This window comes from Hoplias malabaricus, chromosome 3, assembly GCF_029633855.1.
Source record: "Hoplias malabaricus isolate fHopMal1 chromosome 3, fHopMal1.hap1, whole genome shotgun sequence".
In the NCBI taxonomy this organism is placed as follows: domain Eukaryota; kingdom Metazoa; phylum Chordata; class Actinopteri; order Characiformes; family Erythrinidae; genus Hoplias; species Hoplias malabaricus.
Window position 1 is genome coordinate 52,260,357 of NC_089802.1, and position 18,478 is coordinate 52,278,834.

At 38.7% G+C, this 18,478-nt stretch overlaps 1 protein-coding gene across 2 annotated transcripts; it reads left to right on the top strand.

Annotated features, from left to right (window-relative positions):
- The first annotated feature begins 1,181 nt into the window (after window positions 1-1,181).
- On the top strand, window positions 1,182-18,315 carry espl1 (extra spindle pole bodies like 1, separase). Of its 2 annotated transcripts, none has more exons than XM_066665158.1 (32): window positions 1,182-1,305; window positions 2,357-2,456; window positions 2,538-2,843; window positions 3,775-4,497; window positions 5,619-5,708; window positions 5,817-5,928; window positions 6,023-6,150; window positions 6,237-6,430; window positions 6,574-6,816; window positions 7,055-7,199; window positions 7,661-7,826; window positions 7,923-8,062; window positions 8,351-8,485; window positions 8,823-8,939; window positions 9,527-9,695; window positions 9,782-9,910; window positions 10,627-10,783; window positions 10,869-10,978; window positions 11,168-12,408; window positions 12,523-12,916; window positions 12,993-13,127; window positions 13,358-13,568; window positions 13,735-13,916; window positions 14,077-14,204; window positions 14,323-14,445; window positions 14,711-14,854; window positions 14,975-15,139; window positions 16,775-16,879; window positions 16,997-17,112; window positions 17,191-17,274; window positions 17,384-17,548; window positions 17,720-18,315. In XM_066665158.1, the coding sequence occupies exons 2-32, from the start codon at window positions 2,376-2,378 to the stop codon at window positions 17,919-17,921; spliced, it is 6,540 nt and encodes a 2,179-aa protein (XP_066521255.1). In that variant the 5' UTR covers window positions 1,182-1,305; window positions 2,357-2,375; the 3' UTR covers window positions 17,922-18,315. The 2 variants fall into 2 exon arrangements, with proteins under 2 accessions (XP_066521255.1, XP_066521254.1); XM_066665157.1 differs by having other exon boundaries at window positions 13,355-13,568; window positions 17,720-18,313.
- The last annotated feature ends 163 nt before the right edge of the window (window positions 18,316-18,478 follow it).

The following is an 18,478-nucleotide window of genomic DNA, read 5'->3' on the forward strand; positions in this document are numbered from 1 at the left end:
TTCTAAGAGAACATCTTTTTGTTTCAAAACAGCATAAAAGCTACAGTAAATAGGCATTTTTAATTAATTTGTTTCAGAGAACACCTCCACCAAAGCAGCCTTAATCGCCTCAAGGCGATTTTCAATAGTGAGACACTGAACAAAGTTAAAAGAAGAATTTGTTTCTTGCCTGAATTCTGAGCCTTATTTGCATTTTGACCCCTTTCTTAATTTTTTAAACACTTTTTTTTTAAACTTGACTTCGACTGTGGATTTGTCTTCTATGTGATTGTCTGCCTGTGTTTTGATCTCTGGCTACTAATTACTCAGCATTCTGACAGTATGCCAGTTTTATCCAATATTATATTGCATGTTCTAAGATCTAAAAATAACTCAATATTAACCATAATTAAAAATATTTCCAACAGATTTGTAATGTAAACAGTATGCCCTTTAATGACACACTTTAGTCTACTAATGCCTCAAACATTTTAGGTGTAACGCTACACCTTTGTATTTATTCAGTAACCATAGATCTACAAAATCCACTTCCAGAAAGGTTGAGAAGCTGTGAACATTTAAATGAAAACCAGAATGAAATGATGTGCTGAACCTATTTTGTAATTAAAAAAAGTACAAAGACAAATGTGAAACCTGAGAAATTGTGTTGATATGAATTAATGCTGTTGTGAAACGTTTCCGTAATAACAAGAAATGTAGTCCTGATGTGTCAAAAGACTGTCTATTTCTTTATTTGTGAACCCTATATGAAAGTATAACTTCACCAAATCACTGTTCCTCATTTTACTCCAGGTGTTGTGTCAGCCCCCTTATACAGTAAAAATATTTATTTAATTTTCAAAATAATTAAGTAATTTTTTTCTATATATTCTAACATATAATTGCAATTATTCTGATCTTTTTTGCGTCATTCTTGCAATATGTCTTTTTTTGTTCCCTAGAAAATTTCTGATTTTATTTTCGCTCTAACAATGCTATCAAAAAAAATCCGAATGTGCTCTTTTCCAAAATATATTACTATTTTCTCAATGCAGTGGGCCTAATCAAACAAACGCTTCTATACTACAACACCCACAGTGCTTTTCGACATTTCCCAATGCAGTGGCCGTAATCAAACAAACGCTTCAATACTACAACACCCACAATGCTTTTCTACATTTCCCGACAGGCTGCGCGGTATTTTGAATAAATGCGCGTCGCCCTGTCGACGGTTGTAAAACGAGGTTTAATTTATAGTGGTGGTGCTTTATGTTCATCAACAAACTATAGAGAAACCTCAACAGGACCTTATTTCCTTGGAGTGCAGTAAGTGAGCCGTGCCAGGCGCCACGACAATGTTCGTGGTTTGTTTTACTGGGACCACTGTTTTCTGATTTTACACCCGCGAGCCGAGTGTCAGAGTCTAACAGTTAATGGTCAATGTCGTAATAGCATATAACTAATGAAACCGGACTCGCTTATAAACGCCCAAGTCCAACTCTGAGCAAGACTAACATAATACGGAGTTTTATACAGTTCCATTGTGGATGTAATTGACATCGTATGGAGAGTTAGCCTGCTGAGCTGTTCGGAAACGTCGGAATCGACTTCGTTTCCAAGTGAACTAGATTCGGTTTAATCGATTCAGAACAACAAGGCATTTAGTACAATAATGGAACTGGGCCCAGTTTGCCAAAAGCATCTTTGTGTTAAGATGTTCTTAACAGGGAGAGAGGGTGATACCCCTACTTAAGAATCTTTTTTTCTACTAAGATGCTATTGGGGAAACTCAGCCCTGCTTTGTAACTCTAAAACCGATATTTATGCAGATTCACTCACATGGGTTCATGTATATTTTCATGATTATATATTATGTTAGGTACACATGTACTTCCATTATGATTAACTCACTCATACACATTCATGCATATTTACTCACTCACACTCCATTATACTCGTACACTTCTTGTTCTGATGTGATTCAGCTTTAAGGTAGTTGCCATTTAAAGATTATGCCCTTTATTTACAAGTTAAATCTGTTAGAATACAGCCACTTTTTAATTTACAATAAATAGTATGATTTATCATGGAAAATTAACGTTTGAATTGCCCAGCACAGAAAAACCACACTTGATCATCAGATTTACATAGGCTATATGTGCTTATTCCTGAACACAGTAAACTTGAATGTGTTTATTTTGGGGTTGGGGTGAGTGGGGGGGACTGCAAGTTATTGCATACAAATTTGGCAAATGTTGTCATTTTATTTTTGTTGGTTTTAACTAAAATAGCTGCAAAGTTGAATCAGTATCTGATTTGTGAAATGTATCCTCGAACAGGTGTTTAATCTTGCTTGCTGAACAATTTACTTTTGCAGGAAAAGCAGTGAATGAAAGATGAAATGTTTAAAAACAGATGAATATGTCCAACGAATGTCATCTGTAAAGGACACTGTTCTTCTTCATGATGAGTTGATGGTAAGTAAAATGTTTAAATTGTAGCTTAATGTAAGACATTTGATGAATTCAGCTTTAACTGCTCTTGTATGCTTACTTCAGAAACATGTTAATGATGGTCTTGGCCCCTGGAGCCAGACAATATGTGACCGGATCCTACGAGCTTGCAACCAGAAGCTTGGCAATGGAGTTCTAGAGTCTGAACATCAAGACTGTATAGTAGATCTAGTGGAGCTGGCTGTTAAGGGGTATGGGCTGCTCACAGACTCCCCAGTACCAAGATGCCCACTTTATCTTGAGAAAATAATCTTCCATATCCTTCAGAAGATGGTAGCTCGGAGAGCTTACGGTCCTGCCAGCCGACTTGGGGAGATCATGTATCTCAGACTGCTGCACAGTTCCACGGAGGTATGCAAATTATTTGTGTTCTAGACAATAGTAGTTGGGGAAACCAAATGGGGCAATAGGTTTCACAACCTACATAGTTATTTATTTATTTAATTTTGGGTATGTGGATTATAAATTTAGCCTTTAATATTGGTTATTTGCTGCCCATGGGTATGGTTTTAAGTAAGTACCATGTGGCTTTTCAAATGTTTAAGACATAAACATTAAAGCAATAATAGTTGATTTCAGTTATTAAATAACCAAGTCATTATATATATATATATATATATATATATATATAATCTCGTTCACCAACTCCTGTTTAATTTTGTATCTTTTTGTGAAACTTACCAGGGCTCTTTCCCATATGGATTCTAAACATTCTGAGACACCATCGTGCAATAGCTTGGAGAAGACACACTAGAAATGTGTGTTTTTTAAATACCTCAGGAAAAATGAACTTAGCTTCCCCCTCACTTCTAACAGCTTTAAATATTTGCAAATATATTATAAAAATCCGGACATTGGCGGGCTTTTTAAACCGGTGTGGCCGGTATATGAAAAATTCATATCATAAAAATAAAAACCGGTTTTCAGTGCAAACCAGTATACTGCCCAGCACTAAATACTATGTATTAGGACAGCTGATTCATTCTCGCATACTATTCAGTATGGAAGTACGATTTTTCAGACGGAGCCCTGGGGTTTATGCAGTGTTCATTAATCTGGTGGAAAGTTTACAGGAATACACATTTCCTCAAATTATGCACAGTTTGCTTCTGTTTTTTACTAAGGTTTCATGAATGAGGCCCACTCTTTGTTTATGAAGCCATGCTGAAGCATGTGCAGAATGAGGTTTTCTTGCTGAAATAGCCATGGGCTCCAAAATATGGTGCCTTGATAATCCCAATATCACCTCAGCATAATATTATATAAATGTTTTATACCACAGGTTGACGACTTTGGTGTTCTGGTGCGGAACTGCTTTACAGTTTTGTGGAACAGTCTCCTGACCTCTGGCTCTCAGGCATGTACCATCCCTCCTAGGAACAGACTCCACTTGCAGCTTCAGGCTCTGCTCTTCCGACTGCTTGAGGGTTCATCCTGCACATCTAAAGTACCTCTGTTTATAGAGGAGGCAGTGGTTGAGTTTGAGCGAGCAAGTGGGAGCTTGACTCCAGATGATGCAGACTTTTTGCTCTCTGAGTTACAGAGGCTTTTTCTCAGTCCTTTGCTCAGTGAGAATTGTGAATGTGAGCTGATATTGCGTTCTGTGGGTGTGAGGTGTGAGATGGTATTTAAGGTTTGCAGGCTGCTTTGTAACAGCAAGTTCTGGACTGAGGCTACACATCTGTTGGACAGAACTGTGGAGGGGGTCCGGCGCCATCGTGAGGTTTTATGCCCACTACTAGGCCTTGTGGGTCGGGCAATACAGTTGCATTTTGCCCTTAGCTCTGGAGGTGAAGGTAGCAAGGCTTTCATAGAATGTGCACGCATTCTTAGAGGCCTGCCTTTCACAGTGGGAGATGCAGAGGGCCACACACTTCTGGAGGCATGTCAGATGGTCATTTGGGCCACAGAAGCAAGACAGGCAAAAGGAATGGATCGAACAACACTGCTGGCCTGTTTTTCCTTTTTGGAGGAATATCAGGAGCTTCTGGTTAAACAACAAAAGGTAAGTCATCATTTAATATAGAGGTTTTGCTGTTTTCTTTTTTTCTTAACATTTTGTTTTTGGGGACTTAACGTGGCTTGAGGCTTGTTGCACCATCAATCTCTCAATAGTGTTTGGTTGACATCCAATCAACATTTGTACCTCATCAAAAAAAAAACATGGTATAATTTTGAGATACTGTTGTTTTTATCCAACTTGCATGTTATCAATGTACCTTGGAGATTTTACAAACAGCTAGTATTTGCTGGATGTCTTCATTACTTTATGGTTGGCAAGCTACTCGGTGCTCTACAAGGTTTATAGGTCACAGCAGTGTAGGGTAGGTGACATGCACTGGAAAATTATATGATGTCTCTTTATCAAATATATTGCTAAATATCAAAACAAAAATAAAACCTTGGTCTACTGATAGAATTACCTAGCACTACTACATTTCTGGGGCAGCACTGTGGCACAACCATTGTAGTGTTGCTCTCTCACAGCTCCTGAATCCTATGGTTGTGTATTCTTCCTGTGTCATGTTCTGGTTTCTTTCTGCAGTACAAAAACACACGTTTGTCCATTTTGATTTTGGGTGGGCTCCAGATAGTCTGCTAACATGACGTGATTTCTGACATATAGAACCCTGTTCTCCCTTATTTCTCCATATCATTTATTTCATTTCATAATTATCTCCATTTCATTTAATTGATACAAATTCCAATTAAGGAAACGTTACTGGTTAAAGTGAACATGTATATAGTGTGCACAGAATAATGGGATTATACTTTTTTTTTTTTTTTTTTTTTTAATTAAACCCAAATACTGACCCTTTTTCTGTTTTAATATACAAATGGCTGGACAAATCTAATACATTTTTAAGGATTTTCATTCATACAATTTTACAAAGTTGTTTTTATTGCATGTGGACATTCATTTAGTTGATATGTTTTTTTTTTTAAGTTAATAAATATACACTGCAGAGACAATAGTGCCAAATGTTCATTTACCTATAGTAATTTTTATCTAATGTAGTTTATTATAATTAACTAAATTGTATTTTATCAGTACTCACCTCGATCCTGCACTGGATAAGCAGCTACAGATAGTGAATGAATGAATACTATGTTTCTGTGTTTCAGAACTCATTTTCCCCACAGTTGCAGTATTCACTGTGCTTTAGTCTTTACCAAGGTTTTCTCAGCACGTACGACAGTCTTCATTCTTCACAGGTAAAAGTTAGCCACCTCACATTCAGGACAGTGTTAAATTTATGATCCATCAAGTAACACTTCAGCTTTTTTTTTATTTTTTATTTTTTTTTTTTTGTGTATATTTAGGAGTCCGTTCTTGAATCTCTGGACAGAGTTCTGTTATATTGCAAAGCATCTGCTGGGCATATGATGACCAATCTACGCAAACTACAAAATGACAACCTTTCACTGAAAGCAGGTAATTTAGAATTTTATAAATGTATGTATAGAGCAAAAATATATTACTTTTATTGAATTTCATGTAACTTCACTAACTGTCTCTTTCTTTGTAGTGTGTGCAGTGAATAATGTGGTGTATGAGTTATTTAACCGCAAGTTTTATAAAGAAGCATTTGGACTGGCTGAGATTGTATGTCAGGAATTAAGTAAGGACTGCCCTGCCTCTCTGCCTTTGGACAGAGTAAGCCCTTATCCGAACACTGACACTTACATGCTTGATCTCTGTCAGTTCTACATATTAAGTCATGTATATGTTTTTCTGTTTAGGTTAACCGCTGTTTTATGCTGGCAGTGCAATGTAGTCGCCGTGCAGCTCAGTTTGAGAAAGCTTTAGACTGGGTGGTGCGCTGGATTCAGGTTCTAGGCGCTCGAGTTATAGATCATCATGTGGAACCAGTCTCTCTGTGGGTCAAGACCAAGTGTGATGCAGCCCGCGCAGGAGAAGATGACGCACGCCTTAGGTACCAAACACACATTCTCATTACTAACCGAATGTTTCAAAAACAATAATCAGTGTCTATTTAGAAAAGGTCCTACTGTTTGCAAGGTGACAAACTGAATGTTCTACTAAAATATGTCTTTAAATTGGATCTCTTTTTGTCAGGACTTTGAAGGATGCTTTGGGAGCTGCCTCAGTAGATGAGGAGGTATTGGTGTGTCTGCTAGAAGAGGAAATGCGTATGTACAAGGAGCAGACTGGAGACACAGCACAGGAGCGCTACAACACCCTCTGTGACCTTCTTGAAATTTGCCCTGAAGAAACTACACACACTCTTTGGCGTGCTTCTTACCTGTGTGAGATGGCACAGGTGGTGTGTTATCAGGACTTCAGCCAACAGACGGACTGGTATATTCACATATGGATGTGTACATATATTACTTCCTTTGACATAGCCAAACTGTTGCTATCAAAATTTAAATGTTACATTTTACTTTTGTACCTAATGTGCAAAGTCTAACTGCTCATAATTTTCATGATGAATCTGTAATTTTATTTAGTGATTTATTGGACTAAAAATGTTAAGTGTAAGAACACTCCTGAACTGGTTTGTAACCCACCCATGTGTCCTTGTTGATTTAATCAGCTCTGCAGTTGATTTTACCCATGAAGCGTTGCGACTATTGGATGAGGAACAAGAGACAGCAGAGAATGCTGATAGGCTGAAGGATGAAAAGGCACATGCATCTTTGTGGTTCTACATCTGTACACTTGAGGCAAACCTCCAGGAGGTTAGTGTTACAAGATGTTACTTATTCAATCATTCATTAATTCGTTCATTCATTGTCTGTAACTGTTTATCCTGTTCAGGGTTGTGGTGCTTATGTTTTCAGTCCATTTCTAATACTTAGACTAATTAGATCCAAAAGAGGCAGACAAGTACAAATACAGTAGTTTAAAAACTATAGATGAAGCACCTCAGTAATGACTGTCAAAAGCATTTTTTAAATTTTTTTTTTTTTGTACTGTTGCTGACAATGTGATAATCTCGTCATTTGGCAAACTGGTATACACCATAAATTAACAAAAAATAATTATATTATTGTAAATGTACTGCCATATAATGGGTAAAAACAGGTGATATTTAATTTATTTAGTTTATTAATGTTTTACATAAAGACATGCAGACTTAATCCAATATCCTTGAACAGTGAAGGAACTGTCTTTTTGTCTTTTCTTAACTGTTTGTCAGGCATTGGACACAGAGAAGCGTTTGCGTGAGGTGCAGGGCAATAATAAGGCTATTGCGAATTTAGAACCAGTTCCCACTAATGATCTGGAATACGAAGACAAACAGAAGATTCAGGAGAGCCAGCTGGTGTATGATGGACTCTGCTTCAATCTGGCAGCATATGACAGTAAGAGAATGTGCATTTATGAATAAAATTTTCAGAAATGTGCATAGCTTAGAGACATTGACGCCTTTTTTATTTTATTATGAATTTTTGTTTAAGAACGTAGTGAGCCTTTGGATAGGTGTTTATCTCTCTGGGGAACTCTGCTGAAGAAGGAGTCAGTGCCTGCCGTGAGGGATCCCAAACACACTGCCTACTCAATTTCTCTCATGTCTGCCCTCTACTTACTCATGGGCAAGGTAAATCCACTTGCACTATGTTGGAAAATGAAGGCTGGGACTTATACTGAGGTCTGCCTTTTTAAACTGCTCTTGTTTCTGCTATTGTTGAGTAACATACCAGTCAATTTGAGTTTCTATTCATTAACTTTTGAACCTCCATTTCTTATTTGTTTCATTCATTAACTTTGTCTGTTGTCCACATTTTGCATCATTAGTATGGAACTACAATGTCTGACAATGTTTGAGGTTGCTAAAAATTGTCCCTTGACTCTTCGGCTCTTTAGTACGTTATTTTGTCTGTCACAGCCTCTGCAGGCCCTGGAGGGTTATCAGCTTTCTGCAAGTCTATTCTGTCTTCTTGGTGATGGCCAGAATGGTGCCATTTCCTTTTGCCATTCTGCCAAACTCCTTTTGGATCTGGGCTCTCCTCAGCTTGCACAGGTAACATTTTGAATATATTTGTAAATAAATAAAGACTATGAAACTACATGTATACAGAATTATATTCAAATTGTCTGTAATGGTAAGTATATTGTTTTAATTTGTGGTGACCATGTAACACCTATGGCAGTTTAGTAATATTTTATATATGTTAAGTAATTCTCCAAAATCCATAAAGTTATTTGTAAAAAATCGGCCTTTTCAATTGCTCATTTATTTTAAAGTTGTTAAATCATCTGATCAAGCTTTTATCAGTTTCATTAACACTGGATTCTATTAAAATGTTAATTTTGATATTGGCTAGGGGTTAACAGTGACCTCTTTTTGTGTTTTTTAGGTGCAGCTTGAGCAGGCAGAGCAATGTTTAGCTGCTGAGTCAGGCTCTGAGGGTATCTCTGTAAACTCTGTCACTACAACACTACTTAGAGCTCAACTCTGCTATGCTTTAGGCGAGGTAATATGCATGCACCAATCTAAAATTTATATAACACACTTTTGTTATCGGTAGATGGTATTGGGTTATTTCTTTCACAATACAGTATATGCTGCTAGTCAAATCTCTTCAAACAGCTTCTTTTTCCTTTCTCAAGCAGATATAAAATGTGTGCAAACTGATTTAACATGTGCCTAGAATTTCTTTTTTTTTTTTTTCCCCCATTTTGCTCTGAAATGAGCTAGTGTTTGGAGGAAAGGCAATATTATTTGCAGTAATAGCTATTATAGTTCTAAAAATTAATACCTATAGACGTGTATTATAACAAAAATTAATGTATTTCAATATTACCAAATATTACATATTAATGTAATATAATTAATTATATTAAATATGAAAAAAATATTAACAAACTATTATACACATTTTGTTGTGTTATGTATTTTTAATGAGATTGTTAAATGTTATATAGTTAAAATGTATATTGAATTAATCATATTTAATATTTATATTATTATTTAAACTATTATTTCAACTAACAGCATGCAAAAAAGAAAAGTAACTGCACAATTATATAATAAGTTTGTCTCAACATCTAATTCTTCCAGGTGGAACGGGGTGCCTGTTGTTTGTGTGAGGTGCTACAGGAGACCGAACTGCATCATTCCAAAAGCTGGTACATGCTGAAAGCTCGAGCCTTACAGACAGCCAGTGCCTACCTTAGTCTGGATACAAAAACTCTCCCCATACACCATCGTCAGAACATCATTCAGCATGGTAAACACAGTTGAAAAAAATCATTTTCAGTAGGTCACTGACATATTACATTTACAATATCTGTAATGAGCCTTTTATTGTTACAGGTGTGAAGACCCCAGACACAGCTCAGTATGAAGGGCTGAAACTCTTGTGCAGTCTAGTGATGATGTTGCTGGGAAATGGCTTTTATGGAGCATCTGTTCCCAACATGGACACACGCTTTGTAGATCAAGGTAAAAACATGTAAACTAGTAACGTGTTAGGGTGGTACAGATGTTAAAAGGACACAACCCTATGTATATCATACCTATAACCCTAATGCTGCTTGTTTTCATCCTGGCTTAAAAGAAACATATTACAGCTATATTCTCAACAAAAGTGGTTTTGAATGGTGCCTCTGACCTATTCTGCACTATGTTCTTTCAAACAGGAAATGCTTTCATACTTGTGCTCACCTAATAAGGAGATCTTTTTTTTTTTTTTTTTTTTTTGGGAAATTAGATATGAGAACACATCTGAAATTGGAAGGGAATTGTCAAATGGTAATAAATGGGGGGGGGGGGGGACAGGAGTCCACACAAGACCACCAGAGTCAGAGTAATTAAGCGTAATAAAAGCATTTTAAGAGGTGAGCTTAAGAAAAAAAGTCTTGTTACTGAGTAAAAGAAAATGAAAACCACAAAAAGAAAATTGACAAGTCAAACAAACAAGCTCGCCTCACCAAAACCCAGACCTCAACATAATTGAGTTAGGATTACTTGAACAATGGGGGTGGGGACAAAGACATCTTTGCAAAACTGGAAGTCTTCTGAAAAAAATGGTATCTGTAATAAAGGCAAAGGGTGGACACCATAATTAATGACAATTTTGATGTTTTTTGTTTTAAATGCCCCCATGTGCTGACACAGATGTACATTTATGTTTAGTCTTTGTTTTCCTGTGTCTGTAGGAGACAGTGTGGTGTTTAAATGGCTTTTGCTGAGTGAGGTGCTAGTCTGCTCTGAGAGGATGGTGCGTGTCAGGAGCAGTGCTGGAGCAGCACATGAAGCAAAAGCTCAGTGTCTGGAGGCCCTTAAACTTGCCACCAAGCTTCACACACTCAGCCAGTAAGTTGAGTGTGAAAACGTTATTTTATAGTTATGAAGACTACAGAACTCATTCTGTGACTTACAACATTTTGATTTTGTTTAGTTGTGCTCAACTGCTGGTATTGAAAGCTGAGCTGGAATTGATGAAAGGAGCAAGTGAGGCCAGTGCTTTAGATCTGGAACAAGTCAGACATTTACTGGATGTTGGCACAGGTAAATCATACAGCTTCCCAAAAGAGTTATCTTTTACAGAATTTAATGATTACTGTATATGGCAAGACTGATTTCTGATTGTTTTGTTTAAGATCTGTTGTAGTAAGCTCAATATGGATAAAAAACAAAACATCATATTCACCGTTTAATCTTTGTCTGATCGTTTTTTTTTTTTTTTTTTTTTTTAAGACTTTGGCGGGCATGAACGGCAAAAGCCTGAGCTAAAAATAAAACCTCGTAAAGGCCGGCCAGCTGCACCAACTTCTGCCTCCCAGATCCCAGAAGAAGATGAAGACATTAGTGGCTTTCTAAGCTCTCGCTCACTAGGCCGGGAGCCAGTGGAGGGACTGTCAGAATTAGAAGCATCACCCCCTTTGAAGCCCAAACGACAGCGTGTGCTCTCGTGCCTGGCTCATGCAGAAAGCTGCTCATGCATATGCTGTAGTGAACCTAGCTTGGCTCGAGTTAGTGTTCACTGGGCTCTGGTGCAAGCTGATCTCAACAAGGAATCCCAAATCTCTTGTCAATTACGTCACTATGCTAAACTGCGCTGTACTTCATTCATTGCTAAACTGCAAACCCGACTGACAGCGCTAATTTCCTCGAAACGCCGTTCAAACCCTGGACCTGCCCCCTTCGTTCTGCAGGCTGAAGTTGGCAGGGTTCATTTGGGGACTGTGCTTGCTCAGCTTCGCTGTGGGGCTGGAGAAACGGGAAAGGCTGCTGCCCTGTGGGAAGAGATTGAGGCTGGGCTGCAAGCTGTACAGTCTAAACAGGCCCTTTGTCCAGAGCTAGGACCGTTAAGGGCCGCTCTGCTTGCTGCTAAAGCTGTAGCCGGATGTTTAGCTCTGGCTGGAAAAAAGCAATGTATTCCTGATGATTTATTTTGTGCTGTGTGGGGCTGGGCTCCAGTGACTCTCACAAACAAAACACAACTTAAACAGTCCAACAAACTGAAGAGCTCCATTTGTGACAAACCAGTTCCATCAACAGGGACATCTGCTAAGAGCCTCACAGCAAGCAATAGGAAACCAACTTTAGTTAAAGGGGCCAATAAAACAAAAGAAATGTCTTCATCCAAAAATGTAAAGGACCCTCTGTCAAAAATTAGCACTGTAAAACCTACCATAGTCATCACAACACCCCGAGCGACCAAGACCCTTCGCCCAAAGTCTGCCTCTATTAAAATGTCTGCTGGTATAACTGGTGACATGAGAGCATTTGATTTCACCGATGAGGTGCCTGATACTACTGTAGGCTCCACCCCACTGACAGCGACCAAAGCTGCCACTGCCAGATGTTCTGGGACCACAAAATCAAAGGCTGCACTAAAGGGTTCTTTCCAAGTTTTTGAAGATTCTTCTCCTCACCAAATGAAATCTGTGACTGTTCCAGCTGCCCCAAAACGGACAAAGCGTTCACGTTTTAAGGTTTGGATGCAGCCTATTGAATGACAGTCATTTTTGTTTTCTTTGAGAGAATATAATTACTAAAATTAAGAAAATATTGGGACAAAGTTTCTTTGATTTGCATTTCTAATACAGGTTGACTTCAGTGATGAGAGTGATGCTGAGACAGCTCCATCTACTGTAGAGGGGAAGTCTGAGAAAAAGCGCACTGTAGCATCTGCAACAAATCCTGCAACAAAACCATCTTCCAAAATCACACAAATTCCACAAATGGAGCAGGATGGACCCAGAAGGAAGAGAACTGGAAAGAAAAGCACTGCTGTCTGCGCTAGTGGCCCATCCTCTGAGGATGAAACTGCTGCTTCCTTGCAAACACGGCCCAGACGGGGACGGCCCAGAAAAGATCAAAAACCAAATACTACAGATCAGCCAGAAAAGATGAGAATGATCAAAGAAGATGAAGATGAAAATCGTCTGGACATTAGTCTAGAGGACCTTCAAGAATCTGACTCTAAGACACCTAACATGGGTAAGGATCTGTGAGAGACTTGGAAAATACATTAAAATCTGATATTTAAATTAAAACAAAGTGTTTTTATGTGTAGAAAGCCCTGATTGTGAGGTACTGAGGAGAGACTTGGGAGCAGATTTTGGCAGAGACTGTGTGAAAGAACTCCGGAGCGTTGAACATGTTGGCATAGGAACACATGGACCAGTACAACACATGCATGCAACTCCAAGTAAGCTCCATTAGTCAAAGGAGATAAATGTGCTATGATAAAGCTCAGTGAAGAAAAGTTTTGTAACTGGGTTTAGGATATTTAACTTCGTGGACATAGAATGTTGATAGTGTTTTTTATTTTTTATTTATTTATTTATTTTTTTTAATATAAACCTGCACATACACTAGAGCCTACATAATATAATAAATAAACTAACTGATATGTTTGTCTGTCTGTTTATATAGCAGAACTCTCTGTTGAAATGGTGCAGTCACTTCTACAGTCTTCTTGGCTGCTCCTCCATCATTTTCCAAATACTTCCATTTACCCTCACCTGTGCTCACTATTTGCCCTGAGTCTGGGATTGTCTGATCCAATTACCACAGCAATGCTCCATGCACAGTCGCTGGGTGTGTCCACTCGCCACCAAATGACCCGCCACCTGGCTAATCGGCTGAGGTATATCTGAACTGTGGACTCAAATTTGTATATGCTGCTAAAAACGTTTTACGTTAAGTGTTTGCTTTGCATGATTAAAATTAATTTAACACAATAGGATTGTTCCTTTGTGACTGTTTAGGTTAAATCTGTCTGAAACAACTTTTCAACTTACTTTCTTTTTCAGGAAACTTAAGAAGTCCTGTGGTGATGTAGCAGAATGTTTGAGTGGTTTGAGCCTAGAGGAGTCACCGACAAAAACACTCTCTGCTCTTGAGAGCATCTACTCTTTCACCCCATCACAACCAGCAGAGTTTCCTCAAACACACTGCAAAGAGTTCACACAGCAGATAAAAGACCTGCCAGCAGGTAATAAATTTATAATAGCACAGCCCAGGATCATAGACTTTTTTGATCTCCCAGTGCTGTAAATACATAGCCACAATTACTTAATTTTGCTCTGAATTCATATATTTAAGTAACAATTTTTTCAGTGAGTGGGCAATGACAAAGTTTTTCTGTTCTCCAGGTGTAACTGTGTGCTTACTCTCTCTTGTGGGGGTGCGTCCCAAGGAGATTGGCAGTACCATTCTTCTAACTCGAATAGAGCGTGACTCTGCTCCTATTACATTAAGGATCCCAACTGGGCATAGACATGTATGAGCAACTCTGTTTCTCTAGTTTCCAATAATGCAGTCCTACCGTCTGTCTTTTCAGATAAGTCTAATGTGATAAAGTGTATATCTCTAAGTTTTGTGGCCAATTTTTTCTGCAGTGTTCAATGCCTGTTCTGCTGGAGGAAATGGATGGAGTGCTGCAGGGGCAGAAGGAAGTAAGTGGAGTGGCAGATAAGGTGCAGTGGTGGGAGGGCAGGAAGGCTCTGGATTCTCGTGTGCAGGTGAGGGGGGCGAACAAGGTGTGGGCTCTGATTGTGGTTATATAATAAAAATATATATATTTATTATTATTTATTTATTTTCCCAACCTACAAAACCTATAGAAGAGTGCAGCCTTAAGTTCTCTTTTAATTTAGTTCTCTTTTAAATTTAATGGATAATTTGAAATCACTTGTCATAATTTTAAAATGATAAACTCTATGGGTTGATGGTTGTTATTGGCCCGGTCTCTCTCTTATTTCTCCCCCCCCCCCCCATCACCCCCAGCAACTCCTTGAGGAGATGGAGGAGGCTTTAGGGATATGGCGAGCTTTACTCCTCCCTTTGACATCTGACCCTGAGCTCTCTGTTCAACTGAAATGTCTCCAACCCTCATTAACAGGGTCAAAGATCACGTCAAACATGTTGAAGGTCTGTGTCTGAGTATTGCATTGCCACATGTGCTCATGTAGTGAAAGTGTTTAGTTGTGTTTACATTTAATAAGGCCTGCTGTTTTCATTTTTCTTCATTTATATTTTGTCCTCCTCCAGGTGGTTCTTTCTGCAGCTCCTCTGCTCACTCTCTCAGACCTACGCTCTTTGGCTGAGGGTGCAGGTCTGATAGACGGAGACTTCCTAAAGTTACTACAGAAGGCAGTGACTGAACTAAAATTAAGGACGGAGCCGCAGGGGCACACTGTCTTGGTTTTGGACAAGGTATCGTTCCTACAGACTAGGCAGATTATTTTATGAATCACATTACAAAGGTTTACTTTTTATTTATATCCTATTCACATACTTGGGTGCACTGTCTGAGATTTTACAAATTTATATAGCATCAAACAACTCATTTAAATGTTAAGTTAAAGCATCGTGAGCAGAGAAAAAAGCCACACACTGTTATGCTTTTCTGTTCTTAAGCCTTTGTTTTAACTCCTGGGTTTACAGATTAGAGGTGGGGATATGGCAAAAATACCTATCATGGGTTTTATTTTTATTTTTTTCTGCAGAATCACAATCTCGATATTATTTTTCTTGCTGGTTTTTAATCTGAGAGCCCAAGCTCCACTTGGTCTTGTTTTGAAGCGCTGGTATACTTTGTGTGTGAATTGCTTGTGGGCTCTTCAGGCTTTGTGGTGCCACAGGGGGGGTGTGTTTTTGCGTGGAAGAGATATGTAAGGAAAAAGGATTATTTTGGTTTTAATTCAGTAGACATACATTTCACAGTACTGACTTACATTATTGGTGTCCTGAGAGTCTGCCCATTGAACTGATGTGTAATATGTACACTGTATGTAAACAACTTATAAGAATTGCTGCAGACTGAATGTGCATTAGCACCCAACAGTCTCCCTCTGATGGTGTATTGTGGACAAATTCTTATCCATCACAATCTGAAATCCTTATAAAGCCCACCCTTTGGAAACTTGGTCCCTGCCCTTGTTTAGCTGTCCCCAACAAGAACGGCCCCTCCCACAAAGCATTTGCTAAGCAAGATGGCAGATTCCACTACCAAACATTTAGGATCACACGTTCCTTCACTAAGAAAATAAAACGTGTTCTTCTGCAAAAACAACCAATAACACAGACTAAGACAAGGCAAGAATTGCTCTGACCTGGCTTTTCCGATATTGAGAACACAGTTCACTGAAAGGCCCCAACCAGACTCTGAGCTCAGTTATTCTGCTTGAAGCTCTGTCCTGGGTCAGTGGCTCTTCTCCCCACAGATGTGGAGTGATGGCACACGGAAATACTGCTTTCACTTTAACTCCCTTCGTCAGGTAAATTCCTGCTTCACTCACTGCTGTGAGGCACCTAAGGGATTTGGACAGTGAATTTTATTTTCCACCTTAAATGCTGCTGCAGTTGCACACTGTAACCCACAAGCCTGAAATTAGCATCTTATGTTTGTTATTCAGATATCCTTTTCCACCTTAAAAGTTATTGCAAATTAAACTCTGTCACGTTCACACAACTCTTTTATTTACCTAGCTCGGTGTTAAAGCACGATGTTCATCAACATTTAGGGTGGAGTGGGAAATTTGAGTAAGATGCTTACTACTGCACAGAGTGGGAAACTGAATTCACTGCCACTCAGCTTGCCCGTTGCATTACTTTAACCCACAACCCCTACTATGGGGAAACCCCCAAACTGAACAATTGTGGCTTGTCATTTATATACACATGATCTTAATGTATGTAAACAGACTTTTAGTTAATATCCAAATGGGAATATTGCCATTGGATCTTGGATAACTTTTGCAAATTTGTTTGTAACTGTCTTCCCACATAGTGGGTTAATTAGAATTGTCTAAGGTTTCTAGCATAGTAACGTAGTTGTTTACCTTGCAGTACCTTCAAAGGTTGCCATGGGAGAACATCTCTTGTTTAAAGTCTTGCTCTGTCACCCGTATGCCTTCTTTACATGCTGTGCTGGGGCACAGTTATCTCAGAGAGGTAAACAAATAAGCATTCTATTTCAACATACTTTGGTTTCTGGTGACTTGAGCTTTTTTTATTATTATTATTAAAAAATGTCTCTTATTACACCCTCCCTCCCTCCCTTGTTCTCAGCTGGATTCAGACTGTGCGTTGTCACGTGGTGTAGATCCCCAGCAAGTATATTTTGTGCTAAACCCAGATAGAAACCTGCCTGAGACTGAGAAGCGCTTCAGAAACTGGTTTACTAGGTTAGTAAATTGCTATCTAATAATCCCATTCTGTTCTCTCTCTCGAGTTTTTTAATGTTCTGGTTTCTGGTGGTTCAGTGAGCAGGCGTGGCAAGGAGTGTGTGGAGCCTCTCCTGACCCTGATAAACTGCAGGAGGCTGTATCGACTAAAGACTTGTACATGTAAGTCACCTGATTTGTACACATGTAGCTCCGACAATATTTGTAACTGGTATCTTGGAAAAAAGGTTTTCTTTACTTTGAAGTAAACTTTTGTTTGTGTGTTTCAAAGTTATGTTGGACATGGAGCAGGGGCTCGTTTCCTGGATTCGCAGAGGGTGCTAAAGGGGCCTGTACGAGCTGTGGCTTTGCTCTTTGGATGCAGTAGTGCTGCGCTCAGTGTGCAGGGCTGCCTTGAGGGAACTGGCATCATCCTCAGCTACCTCATTGCTGGATGGTAATTACGGAAAATTATTTACATTAAGTTTGTCAAACTGTTAATTGTAATATATATCACTTAAATTAGTATAGAACTGAACTATACTGTTGATTGAAGTGTGGTTTAGAATGAGTAAAAACACTTGACAATTCACTAAACTTTCTCCTTTTTTTTTTTTTTTTTTTTAAGTCCTTTAGTGTTGGGGAACTTATGGGACGTGACAGATCGTGATATTGATAGATTCACGTCTGCATTGTTACAGTCCTGGATCTCCAGTGGCTCAGGTTCCCCCCTCCTCCAGCACCTCGTCCAGTCACGAGATGCCACACATCTCAAGCACATGATTGGAGCTGCACCAATTGCATATGGCCTACCTGTTCACTTGCGCTAACATATTAGTAATTGTGTGTATGTCTAGCTTTTTTATATATCAGTATAATATTTTAAGTATTGATGATGCATACTTACTATCACAGCCAGAATCTTTACTCAGTTTCATGTCATTTCCTTAACCTTGTATTAAACTTTAGATGTTTTCAATTTTATTTAAATTAGTAATTTGGAAAGATGCACAATTCTGTTTAACTTCTATGTTTTGCAGTTTTAAAATGCCACCAACTTAAGCATGAATAAAATTATTTTAAATGTGATAAACGTCTTGTTGTAAAGCAGCTCGCTCAAAAGAAGGATTGGACTGTGGGGGGGTGCTGGCGGTCTGTGTCTGATTCTCTCTATGAATAGCAATAATACCAACTAACCCCACCACGTCAGTATTACTGCAAGATTAAGAATGATCCACCACACAACAAAAAGTTTATCACAACCCATCACACAATCCGCTTGTTAAGTGTGACGCCATGCGTGACGTTTTGCTGTTTCCATGTTCAGTGGAAGAGTGGTCTAACGAGTTATGCTATCTTCTGCAAGAAGTAGTTAAGCTTTGTACAG

Excerpts from the sequence above, each read along its gene's own strand:
- espl1 (XM_066665157.1), top strand. The coding sequence starts at position 2,376 with ATGAAATGTTTAAAAACAGATGAATATGTCCAACGAATGTCATCTGTA. Across the intron at positions 2,457-2,537 it reads TTCTTCATGATGAGTTGATG|AAACATGTTAATGATGGTCT; the intron begins GTAAGTAAAATG and ends TGCTTACTTCAG. Across the intron at positions 16,880-16,996 it reads GGCACAGTTATCTCAGAGAG|CTGGATTCAGACTGTGCGTT; the intron begins GTAAACAAATAA and ends CCTTGTTCTCAG.